The sequence below is a fragment of the Melospiza melodia genome, chromosome 1 (genome assembly GCF_035770615.1).
Source record: "Melospiza melodia melodia isolate bMelMel2 chromosome 1, bMelMel2.pri, whole genome shotgun sequence".
Classification (NCBI taxonomy): Eukaryota; Metazoa; Chordata; class Aves; order Passeriformes; family Passerellidae; genus Melospiza; species Melospiza melodia.
This window is the reverse complement of record NC_086194.1, coordinates 122714146-122727334: the sequence shown is the minus strand read 5'-3', so window position 1 is coordinate 122727334 and position 13189 is coordinate 122714146. Positions and strand designations below refer to the sequence as shown.

General features: G+C 40.8%; 1 protein-coding gene across 9 annotated transcripts in view; it reads left to right on the top strand.

Annotated features, from left to right (window-relative positions):
- PTPRM (protein tyrosine phosphatase receptor type M) overlaps positions 1-8558 on the top strand; it is a 441289-nt gene extending 432731 nt beyond the window's left edge. For all 9 annotated transcript variants that reach the window (XM_063166391.1, XM_063166383.1, XM_063166378.1 and 6 more), the window contains 3 exons: positions 1034-1197; positions 3265-3400; positions 7663-8558. In XM_063166391.1, coding sequence (XP_063022461.1) covers positions 1034-1197; positions 3265-3400; positions 7663-7716 — 354 coding nt within the window. In that variant the 3' untranslated portion in view covers positions 7717-8558. The remainder of the gene's footprint in view (positions 1-1033; positions 1198-3264; positions 3401-7662) is intronic.
- Positions 8559-13189: the final 4631 nt, after the last annotated feature.

The following is a 13189-nucleotide window of genomic DNA, read 5'->3' as shown; positions in this document are numbered from 1 at the left end:
TTCAAATACTTCCTTAATACTGTGAAGGCCTGGCATTTGCAGTAAATGTGGCAATATAAAAAACACAGCCTCCAGCAGGCTGTGACCTTCAGCAAGCACTGGGTCTGGCTGCTTTGGGAAGAGGAGCCATCAGCTGAAAGAAACTGGACAGGAAATCAGTAGATTCCAGACTCTGACATAAAGCACACAAAACCAATTGGAGAGCACATCTAGTGCCACATCCAGTTTTGTTTATTCCCATATCGTGTTAATCTTACGTCCTCTCTATTAACTCTTACTCTACAGAATAAAATTTAATGTCAGCATTTCTGTGTGTTGTTCATTTTAGGAGTGGCACTAAAATGCCCTCACTTTGCACAGAAGTGGCAAACTCTAGACTACAAAACCAGTTTTCATGTGCATGTTCATTATGCCCTTTTCAAAGGACTGTAGTTTTCTGCCACTATCACTTGTTCTGTGCTCCTTTTTTATTTTAAATCACCATAAAGCAACTGTTCAGTAATGTTTCACCAGAGGGGTTCTGACTGCTGCAGTACAGCACAATAAAATAAAATGTAGTTAGATATTTTTTTATAAGCTAGAAACATCTGAGGGTTCAATTTGGTTTTCTTAATGTTTCCTGCTTCAAAATATCTTGAGAGGGTTTGACCTTTCTTGTAAAAAAAGGACAGAAACACATAAATGTTCTTAAAAACACTGAAGCTTATATATGAAAACAGTATATAATTGAAGTTATGTTACAGCTCTGTCTTTCCTACCAAACTCCACCTATCTTATTAATTAATTATTTGCTTGATTGTGCAGATGTACTATTGCTATATTTTAGCCTATTGTATAACAGTCTGTTTAAAAACTCTTGTTCTGACAACTCCATTGAAAATTAAAAGTCATCAATCCTCAAGGGCAGTTGAAGTTACATTAGCAGTTTGTCAGCAATCATCTGCTTGAACAAGTTCCCTTCCTGATGCAAATACCTGAATTTCGTGCCAAACAAATAGTGTTACTTTTCCTGCTTTTGTCCGGATCCCTGCAGCCCCAGGATGGCTATCGGATGGTGCAGCAGTTCCAGTTCCTGGGATGGCCCATGTACAGGGACACTCCGGTTTCTAAGCGCTCCTTCTTGAAGCTCATCCGTCAGGTGGACAAGTGGCAGGAGGAGTACAATGAGGGAGAGGGACGCACGGTTGTGCATTGCTTGTAAGTATGGAAGCAGAAGAGAGGGATAAGGGAATTCTGTCACAGAATTTGTGTCAGATTTGTAACGAGGTGAAGAGGCATCTATCTAATCTGGGGCTGAATAAATATTACAGCTGCTCATTTAAAAGCTTCGAATGCAAGAGGAATTGTGTCATTTTAATGCAGATTCATGAGTTTCCCTATCTGTCCTTTGTTAAAGCCCTATGGAAAGATGACGGGTTTGAGTTAACTCTGTTTTATATAAAAAGTCCAGTGACTCTTGCAAATGGGAAAGTGGCGTACTTATTCGCAGTAAATCAAAAATGTGCCTTCAGAACAATGTACCTTTTATTTCTGCAGATAAGGATGATAGAAATAAGTAGTTTTGGAGGGGTGATTCATTTTCCAGGCATAAAGCACAGGAGTAAAAGTGGTGTGATAGACCAGTTACGATGATCCTGTAATTGCCTTATCATTCTCTAATAATGGTATATTTTTTTGTCCTCCTCTGACTTTGTGCTCCACTCATGCAGACTCTCATCCACTCTGCCACCATCCTTCTTTTGGTACAGTTTAATACCTGTACGTGCTTCTGCCCTCAGAAGTAGCTGATCTTTTGGGACTGAGTCTTCAGCGGTTGAAGTTGTATTCATCTTCCTCTAAACATCTGTTTAAAGATGTTGCCATGATAGAGAAGGGACCTGCAAACAGGAAAACCATGTTCAGAAGTTGGGACCCTGTGTCAGAATGATGGAGGAAAATCTAAGAGTATATTAATGATTCCCACTATCACTGACCTTGAACAAGTCACTGCTCTTCAGTTTCCCCATCTGTAGTATGGGGATAATAATACTTTCATCAAAGGAGCATTGTGCAGTGTGATTAATTAATGTTTTGAGATCTTTAGCTGAAAAGACCCTTTTGAAGTGCAAATTACTGTTATCTCTGAGGTGGCTGATGATATTAAATAGTTGTACAACATCACACATGCGTCACTTCCAGGCAGTAAAGAAAGAAAAAGCTCTAATATAATCCTTTTAAATTACTTTATTTTAATTAAAATTCTCAAACAGTCCCACAATATCAGGCACTGTTTTGGCAGCAGAGAGCATTCTTTTCATAGTGCCTGGATGTGACAGATGTGCGACGTTGTATCTTCCTTTGAAAATCAACCATTTGCAAAGCTTGTTTGAAAGACCTGCTACCTAACTAGTCTGCACTCTGGTAATTATTAAGGTTTATTATTTTCAGTGAAGCACAGCCTAAAGATTCTGATTAGAATAAGTGTGGAAATAATGGGGCTTCCAGAAAGAAAGAGATTCTTTTGAAGATTAAAAATAACCAGGGATAAAGTATTATTAAATACTGTATTTGATCATGTATATGAACATTTGTGCCTGGCTTCTTTGTTAGCGATTCGCTTCGGGTTCTCATCCTCTGATAACTGTGGGTGGAGGGGGAATACATCTGCCTTTAGAAGCAGCCCTTGCCAGGCAGCCAGCCCCTCTTCCTGCTGCCAGGAGCTGAGATAACCAGCCAGGGGGACATGGCACCACCACCCAGTGCCATACCAAGTGCAGCCACCAGGACTCCCCCAAATGAGACTTCTGGTGCTTTTGCAGTTCCTCTGAAATGCCTTTGTGTCCAGGAGGAAAGCACCAGAATCTGGAATTAAAGAGCTCAAAGATTTGCTTTCTCTGTGGCATTTCCAGGCCTGATGCTCACTGCAGCCATGTGTGTTTACAATGCAAAGCAGTGTTGAACTGAAACTAAAAGTACTTTATCCTTATTTTAGCATCCTCTTTGTGCTGTCTCCAGTGTTCACTGAAGGGTGGTGCAAAACTCAGCCATTCAATTGCCTCCAGGCTGTCAGCCTGCTGACTTCTGAATCATAGCTTTGAGATCTTTCAGCATGCCAATTCCAATTAAAAATCATGTTTTGCCTGGAGTTGGGCAGCCTTTGGGGCCAGGAATGTTCTGTGGTTTCTCCCTGCTGGAACTCATGCCTTCTGGAGCCATCCCTGTTGCTGTACAGACTTGTGCCACAGAGTCCATTGTAACTGAGCCGTTTTATCACTTTCGCTGCAGGAATGGAGGTGGCCGCAGTGGGACGTTTTGTGCAATCAGCATTGTTTGTGAAATGCTTCGACATCAGAGGGCTGTTGACGTGTTCCATGCTGTGAAGACACTGAGGAATAATAAGCCTAACATGGTGGACCTTCTGGTAGGAGCTTTTTAACTGCACCATTAAATAGAAAATGTTCTTTTTCTCCGAAGAGTCAGTAAGATTTCCAGGATTTGCAGTGGGAGTTGTTCACAAAGCAAGCGAGTCATTTTCAAAGGGGATAATGAAGTCACTTCACTTGTAAGAGTATTTTTACACTGCTTTCTTCCCAAGGAGACTTTGTCTCTGTTCGTTTGAATTTTTTAAGAGTTTTAAACTTTCAGATGAACATCCTTATTAATTTTCTTTTCTAGCAGGCTGAACCAAGTGGCGAGCAGCACTTGCATGATAGAAATAATAGTTATGTAAAATTAAATGCCAGATTTTCAAATTATATATTTTATAAATAGCTTAATCGCCTAATATTTATCAAAGCCATGAATTTCAGTTTGACATCCAGAATATTGCATTTAATTATGGTTGCTCTATCTCATAGAAAGATTAAAGAAGTTCAGAAACAAGGGGCCATGTGCAATTATTTTCCTAGAGAGTGTTTTATGAGCTTTTTCCTAAATGGAGAACTGCTGAAGTGCCAGCTGCTGTGCCAGAAGAGCTGCAGAACAGCTTAAACCAGCAGGTTCTTACACTCCAGTGTGTAGTTTTGTACTTGGAGATGGGTGTAGCTCGATGCCCTGTTCTGAAGCCTGGGCTATAAAAGACACTTTTACAACATCCTGCTGCAGAGGTGGCTGCTTAAGAGGCAGCTGCATTTGATTTAGCATCACAGGCAGGAGGAAGCAGCATCTGGGCATTTTCAGGGATGTTAACCCAATCTGAGCCAGTTTTGCAAGCTCTGGTTAGACAAATTGGGGTCATTTCAGCAACTTTTCTGTAGCATGCCCAGGGTGAGGCAGGTGACATCTCACCGAGTTGGTCCAACCTCTTGTACTTTTAGGAGAGGACCCCCTCAGCTGAGCTGAGTGTGGCACACACTGGAGAATGGGCAGAGAGAGCAGGACTTTGAGACACAGGTGAAAGCAGGCAGGGAGGGATATCCACCTCCCCACCACGTGGATGGCTGTGCCTCCCCTCTCCTGTGGGAGGCTGGCTCCCACCATATTCCCCCATCACAGTGCTCTCTCCTGGCCTGTCTCTGAAGTCCCAAACCCTCCCCTAGGCCCAGCTCTGGCCAGGCAGATGGAAAAGGGCCAGATGTTGTCGGCTGTGCAAAGCAAGGAGGGAGTTCATGAGCAGCACCAATAGTGTGGAGCTGTGAGTCTTGTGTCAGTCAGAAACTATCAGACTTCCACAGTGATGGGAGGGAGCAGCTTGACTGGCTTCTTTTCCTCTCATTTATATCCTCAGGAGGAGAATCATCGTGATGAGAACCATACATTTTTATTTCCTAGATATTAAGAAAAATGTCCTTCTACTTCATTCATGTAGTATAGTTTATACAGGGATTTGGCAGGCTGGTGTTCTCCATCCTCCTAGAGCTTAAGCCCACAGAACTCTCTGATCTCTTATTCATTTATTTTATAGAAATAAAATGAAAATTACCAGTGTATAAGTACAGTTAAAGAAAATGCTCTCTATAAATTCCCATTTGTGAGAGTTCTCCAGGTATAGATTTGTCAGGCAATTGTCTCCATTTTTCAGAAGAGAATTTTTTTAATCAAAAAAGCTAAATGTGTTATTTTAAATAAAAATATATCTTTTAGTAAACTGAGAGTGGTATTGGGAATGTCTGGAAGGCATAGAAAGGCCTTGTAGGGCCTTCTTTTATTAGGAAATTTCAAAGCACTTGTGAAAGAGATCAGTATTGTTTTCCTTATTTTTACAGACAGAGGACAACCAGGATTTTTCCCATTATCAGATAATGCACTGACTGAGCAGAGTTAAAATGACATCTCTTCAGTTGTGGTCTGCCACCTTGCAGGAACAAATATTTGAATTAGCCGGGTTTCAATTTCTGTGTAAATGGCTTCATGGTAAAGGGAATTGGGAGACTTGAGTTCTTTTCCTGATTTTGTTACTGACTTTATCCTTTATGACTCTTGTTATATTAATGTGTCTTTGCCTCAGTTTCTCTACTGCAAAAAGAAGAACAGTAATATTCATCTACCTTGTAAAATTTTATGGTAAAAGATGAAATGCTCAAAATCATTACAATGTTTCACAAAAAACAGGTTTAAGACTGCTTTATCAATACATGTCATGCACTTTCTGGCTAGATAAAAGGCAGTCTTTACCATCCATACTTAGAGATTCATCTCAATTTCACTGAAACCTTTGGTTTTCCTCCAAGTGTAAAACTCTGAATGCCACATCTGGAAATCTAATAATTTTTTTCAGCTGTCATACAAAGGTAACACATGATATTGCAAAATATCTATTATGGGATGCCCGAAGCATTTGGTGATAAATGTTATTGGGCCTACCCACAGGTGTTCTAGAAAATAAATTTAAATATACCTCTCTGAAGCTAGCTAGCCTAAAGAGACTTTTAATATCCACCATCAAGTGAATAATAAAAATGTACAAAGGACACTAGTGAGTGAACACAGTGGGTAATAAGGTATGTCTGCTCTTTAAGACAGATATTCAGCTTACTGAAAATGACAGTTATTCTGCTAGATCAGTAAATCAGCATAAAATGAGCATGGAAGAGTGGAAATGGATGAGTGGCTGATCTCTTGTTTTGATCTGTTATGTAGTTATAGAACAATTTCCAGTTATTTAGAAACATATATGCAATAAAAGCAGAAAAGGAATTTACATAATACTCTGTTCTTTCCCTTCTTCTTTTTTTTTATTCTTTTCTCATTCTGAAGAAGACACAAGCAGTTTATGGAACCTTGCAGGACTTTAAACACATACAGCTCACTCATCACTTAGGTTATTGTGCACATTAGACTTGTCTTCTTATGACGTGGCATTTCTCAATCAAAGAACTTCTAAATGATCCATGCTTCTTAATAGCTTTTTGATTTTATTAATAGTATATGGTCTTTTTCATGTAAAGTGGACTCTCTTCTCAGCTAAAATGTGACCCAAAATCACAAGTACAGGCCAAAAGATTTAATCCTATAAAATGTTTGCTTCAGGGAAAAGAGAAGATCTTACTACTGAAGATCTTACTACTTGTGATGTTGGGCAAGGCTGAGTGCTGTCAGCTCATTAAATCTGTTGTTGTTCCTAAATGTCAATATGTGCTTAGTTATCCTTTATTAATCAAATAAAGTGCATAAGCAAAAGAGGCATTTCAGTAACAGAAATAGTTATAAAACTGGCAAGTGTTTCCAAATGGAATTTTCAGAAGCCTGAGCCCTTAGATTCAGGGAACATGCACTTACTATTTCCTTCAGCTTTTTCTTCATTTAAATATTTGTAGTATTTTTGAGTATTGTGAGTAGCAAAAATGGAAACAGGAGAGGGGTATGTATGCACATAAAACTGGGAAGTTATCAGTGACTGCACCATTTAAAAGTTTCAGAGTGGACAATGGTCAGTCAAATCTGTCCTCTCCATTGCACTGAAGACAGGAAAGGGGCCAAGACATGACCTTTTGTCCCCAAAGATGCAGAGTGGGTTTGCATCCCTCAGAAAGGGGATTTATTTCCCTGGGACTTGCTCTGTTTCCAAGCAGCTACAAATAAAACCAGCAGGTCTGTGTTTGAAGCACAGGGCTGGCACCTGAAAACTTAGGCTCTTTACAGTTCCTCTGTTACCCAGGCTAACTTGACCATCCCTGGCAGTTGCTAAAAATTAATTGGAATTAATCCAATTCATTTAGCTCAGGCCCCATCTCACAAGGTTATTACACAGTCCTGTGGGTTGGGTCTGGGCTGCAGATAGAGGACCAACAGTGAGTACTCTTGCCCTGAAATGCAGCAAGTGTCTGAATGACATTAAAATAAAAGTTGTAATCTGGGAAGTACTGAACGCTGGGTCTATTTTAAGATAAATGTTTCCAGGGAGGAATTTCAACAACTCCAATTCTCAAAAAGTGCTACATGAGCATTTTCACAGATGACAGAAGGGTTGCAAGTCAATTTGCTTATGTGCAGTCAGTTTTTCTCATACAAGCATATTACAGCAGCTAAATACTCATCTAACATGAGCAGCACCATAAGTTACTATGTATAGTGTCTATTGTCTGGTTAATATAAAGATTTTCTTATCTGAACATAAATTGGATTTGCAAACTGGTTCCCACTGACAACAGCTGATAGTAAATAATTTTAACAAGAGAGAAACATTGACCCCTTTAATTAAGTTTCTTCAATAACTGACTTTGTGGTTTCCTTTTGATTTTTCAGGATCAATACAAATTCTGCTATGAAGTGGCTTTAGAATACTTGAATTCTGGCTGATTGTCTAAACAGCACAGACAGAGCTCCTCCTTTCACTACCACAAACAAAGCAAGTCACTTCATGATGCCTGTGTAAACGAGATGAAGACCTCTCAGTGTTATGCTTCTACTGCTTTGTATAATTGGCTCTTTTTAAGAGCCCCAAGAGATGTTTATAAAAGCGCTTGCACTGCCCGATTCCCACTGCGAAGCTGCTGCTTGGCACCCCTGTGAGCCTACACCGAACCACGTGGCAGTCCTTGAACACCTTATCCATGCTCAGCCATTGATGTGGTGAAGCATAGTCCTCTGGTAAATAAGAGAGCACAATTATATTCTTATGAAGGAATTTGTACTTTTTCTGTTTCATTTTGTTGCCTGTGATTCTCAGTTATTGTCACAGCCTAGTGTACATTTCTGTTCTGTGGAGAATGCTGTCTGGCATTTTGATAATATATGATTTTAGTTATATTTGTATTCTAACACGTGCATAATTAACAAATCATATGTAGCTTATCTGAACTAACAGAAAGACATGTACCAAATCATGATAACTTTGTTGAGTTGTAATTTCTATCCACTTTGTACCATTTCATAGAGAGAATCTTGATAGAAATGCAGTTAAAAATGCAAAAGACAGGTTGCTCAGATTAATATATCCAAAGCTTTTTCATTTGTTTATATTGTAAATATTTTTTGATTTCATCAAATTATTTATTCATTAAAATGATTTTTTTTGGTGAAGCACAGTGAGTGACAATCATTTTTATTAAGCCCTGGAAATGCTTACTGTATGATAGTGTAAACATTTGTTTACCTTGTATGGATTCTCGGCTCAATAAATAATTACATACATGATACAATTTTGTTTAATTTAATATCTCTTGGCATCTGAGTGCCTTCAACTAAGCCTCTTTTCTAGATTAAATCTAGTAAATAATGAGCTACCTCCAGTGAGTGTTTATTGTATTATCCAGTGTATAGTCCAGCCAATAGTGAGGTCACAGAATCACAGAATCATAGAATGGAAGGGGCCTTCAAGATCATCTAGTTCCAACCCCCCTGCCATAGGCTGGGACACCTTTCACTTGACCGGGTTGCTCAAAGCCCCATCCAGACTGGCCTTGAACACTTTCAGGGGTGGGACTTCTCTGGGCAACGTGTTCCACTGCCTCACCACTCTGAAAGTGAAAATTTTTTCCTAATATCTATTCTAAATCAGCTCTTTCTCAGTTCTAATCCATTCCCTCTTGTCCTGTCACTACAGCCTCTTGTAAAAAGTCCATCTCCATCTTTCTTGTAGGCTCCCTTCAGGTACTGAAGGGTTGCATTTAGGTCACTCTGAAGCCTTCTGTTCTCCAGGCTGAGCAAACCAAATTCCCATAGCATTTGCTGGGATCCCTGGAGCTGGATGCAGCTCACCAGAGTGGAGTTAAATATGCTGTGCCAGTATATGAAAGAGGTGAATTGTATGCTTAAAAATGCACAAATGCAGAACCTGAGAGATGCCCTGTTCTGAAGAAGAGATGGTGTTGTGCTTGGTCTTGTCACAGAACCCTCTGCAGCCCTGGGCATTCCCTGCCATTCCCTCTGTGCCTGCTGCTGCTGTGGGAAGTGCTCTTGTTCTTGAGACTTATGATTGCTGTGAGGGGAATGTAATTCCTTCTGTTAAAGACACCAATACTAGAATGGCTGGTGGAGATGTTACTCAAAAAATCGTGAAACTGATCCATTACTAGAGCTATTGTCAGTGGCCAGGTTTACATCATTAAAGAGATTCCTGAGAATGGCTGTACTGATCTTCCATGGTGTTTGGATGGTTCCCCTTTCTACAAAGCACTGACCAATGTCTGAATGTGCTGGGAATTGCCTTTGTTGCAGCAACAAAGCAGCAAAAAGGGAGAATGAGTCAGCAATGGCTTGCTGAGCCATCTGCTGGAACCACAGAACATTTTTTCATCCAGAAGTTTCAAGGAGACATTGCAGGCAGAGCAACTGCTCAATACTTCCAAAGCTTTATGGGAAACCCAATTCAAGGATGTGGCCGACTGCACATATTTCAGCTCTTAAATAATCCTGCTAAGCTGTCTGGAATGGGGGCAGCATCTATATAAATGTATCAGTCAACCTTGGGGAAGCTCTAAATCTAACAGATCCAGCTTGGACAGAATGACTCCCAGCTTGTCAACTCCCAGTTCAAAACCACTCTAAAATTTAGATCTGAAGACACAAAGACAGGTTTGCTCTGCATCTGCAAAGCATCTCTTTTAAAGCGCAGCTGGCAGGTACAGGCCATTGCTATAAATTGAACAGCAGTACTGAAAAACTTGGGAAATACAATCCCAGTCCTGAGAAGAATGATGGTCCTTGGATAAACCTTGTAGCATTTCAGCCTGTTGCAGAATGTGCTCTTAGTCATTTTAAAACCCTAGTGTTTGGAAACAAAATCCAAACCTCCAACATCATATTCCTCACAACCAGCTTGACAGGCCAGGTTTGCCAGCCAAGCACGCTTCTTTGTAATAATTATGGGGACCATAAAAAGATGTGTTCTGTGATCTGTCCATTGAAATATGCATGGACACATCCAGTGTTTGAAAAAGCATAAGTAAGATATGTGTGCCAAAGGAGCCCTTGGACAGAAGGTGATGCTGGCAGTGTGATCCCAAATGTGAAATGCAGCAAGAATCATGGATTTCTCTCCCAAGTGTCAACCAGATATTATTTCAGCTGCTGCACTCGTGCAGACACACTTTGCACAGGTCAGCCTTGGGGGGCTGGGGCAAGGGGTCAAAGAAGATGAGGAGGAAAGAGTTCTGCAGTGTTTCTTATTGTTTTACTGATACTAGTCTTTTTTTTTCCTAGTTCTGACATAGAGTTTATGTTGCAGAGTCTGTCTGATGTTGTTCCAAAAGGCATTCTGCAAACTTCAGTGCTGTAAAACTGGAGCCAGCCAAAGAAAGCACAGCAAGCAGCTTTGTGTCCTCACTCTCATACTACAGCTATCAATCCATACAAATTAAACAAAAATCCAGGCTAAGGCAAAACAGTATTTGGCCAAGAAGAAAAAACAGATTAAGCTGATCACATGGTTGGAGCACATCTCTGATAAGAAAAGGCTGAGAGAGCTGGCGTTGTTCTCTGGAGAAGAGAAGGCTCCATGGAGACCTCATTGCAGCCTTTCAGTACTCAGGGCAGTCTGCAGGAAAGATGGTGACAGACTTTGTGGCAGGGCATGTTGCAATAGCATGGAGGGTGATGATTTTAAACTAAAAGAGGAACTATTTAGATTAGATGGAAGAAATTTTTTTCCAGTGAGGATGGGAAAATGCTGGAACAGGTTGTCCGAAGAGGTGGTAGATGCCCATTCCTGGAAACATTCGAGGATGTGTTGGATGAGGTTCTTTGCAACGTGTATCTAGTGGAAGGTGTTCCTGCCCATGGCAGCAGGGTTGGACTAGTACGTTCCAACCCACACCATTCATTCAGGAGTTAGGAATGGAGAAAATAAAAGGAGTCAGAAAGAGTGAGAAAGAAGATATTGAGATATGAGAAAGAAGGGGCTGATATTCCAGAGCTCTGAAAGTTATCTGGAGGGTGGTATTTTAGAGGAGACAAAGAAAATAGCAGTGATAGCCATTGCAAGTGCTCATAATCCAACCTCCATTTTCAGAAGAAAGTTAAATAAACATGGGCTCAGTAGAGCTGCAGAACTTTGGGAGACTTCAGTCCCAGTGTGGAACAGAGGAAGGGATGCTTTCTTCAATGCCCGGTATACCCAGTGTATAAATGAATAAAGAGATACTTTGAATGGTGTGCCATTTGTTGTATCACCCAACTCATCATCTCTGCAGGACTTGAGGTAGGTGATTTTTTTTTTAAGCTATTCCAAAAGAGCAGCAGTGGGGATGGTGAGAGAGGTGATGGCATACAGGCAATCTGTATCTTTATAACAGCAATACTCCTGACAGCTTCCTGGGCTTCTTTGTCAGCAAAATTAGTCTGTCCCTGGCAGGATACCTTCATGGAGTACTAACAGCTTAAGGCCTATAGCTAGTAAGATGAAAAATAAAATAGAAAAAACTTACCCAGCTCTACATAGTGTGTTTCCAAAAGGTATCTGTGCCACAAAGACTTGATCTGAAGCTGTAATGCATCATCAAGATCATCTTCATTTAGGGTATCTCCTTTATTTGGTTCTGGCTCATCTTTAATATCTCTGAAATGTTTTCTCTTTACTTCATTGTATGTGGGTCTGTCCCCAGATCCAACTGCTTACTGTACGAGCCCCTTCACAGTTCTTTAATCACATATAGGGAAAGACACAAACAGACTTTTGTTCTTTCAGGTGTGGCAATGGAGATAATTTGACACTTCCAGCAACAGCTATTCCAGGCCTCTTCCTTTGGGAAGGCCTGGGGAAGCTGTAATGGCAGTAGCAAACATAAAACTTCTGGCAATACTCCAAAACTGAGCAAGATCATCTGCTGGGTCTCCTTTTGTGGTTGTTTTGAGTCTTGTCTCTTCTCCCCCTTCCCCCTCCCCCATATCAAGACTGACTCATGGAAAGTTAGTAAATCTAAAGTTTACTTGATGTTTTACAGCCTCATTCTGATTCAAAAGTCATTGGTTGATCTGCCTCCTGAAGTAACTTTTTCGAGGATTTGTGCATTACCCTTCAGAGGAAGCAAGTTATACACGCAGATCACTGTAACAGAATGATTCATCTGATCATTTTGGATTTATTGTTGGCTTTACACTCATTTATCAACTTGGAGCCTCGCCCTACAAAATCTCATGCTTCCTATATCTCATGCCAGACACAGGGCTTTATTAAAAGAAAAAATAAATTAGGAATAATTTTAAAAAATTACTTAGCTTAGGTCTGTTGTGTGATGTTTGTTAGGGAAGACAATGACCACTACCAATTTTGGGGCACACTACCAGTAAAACCCAACAGACCATGTGAAAAATAATGCCGTTTCTAATTTGAGCCCATTTGTTTGGTTGGTTTTTGTAGCTTAGACCTTGTCTATATGGTGAAATTATAAACTGATGGGTGCACTTGCATTGCCTCAGCCATTCCCATACTCTGCCTGTGGGAGTTTTCCATACACCACTGGCATGAGGGAGATTGTTCTGCACATCCCTGCTCAGCAGCCAGCATCCCCCTTCAGCAGCTTAGCCCACTTTAATGGAAAAACCTTTCTAAGGCCTTATCAGCCCTTTGCGAACTGCAACAAACAGCAGCAGCAAAAAGCCTTCTTCACTCCTGCTGCTATTTCCAAGCAGACATCTCTGTGGAGGGCAGAGAAAAGGCAGCTCCTGCCCTGGCTATTTCTCCAGACTTACCTGATCTGCTTCAAGCGTGAAGCCACTTCCTGCTGCCCACACTTCCTCCAGTCTGTCCCTCCAGGTTTTTGCCTACTCTGGGGCAAGGCTGTCACATCTCCACCTCCAGGAGCCCTCCTGGAAGATGCAGTGCCCTCTGGTG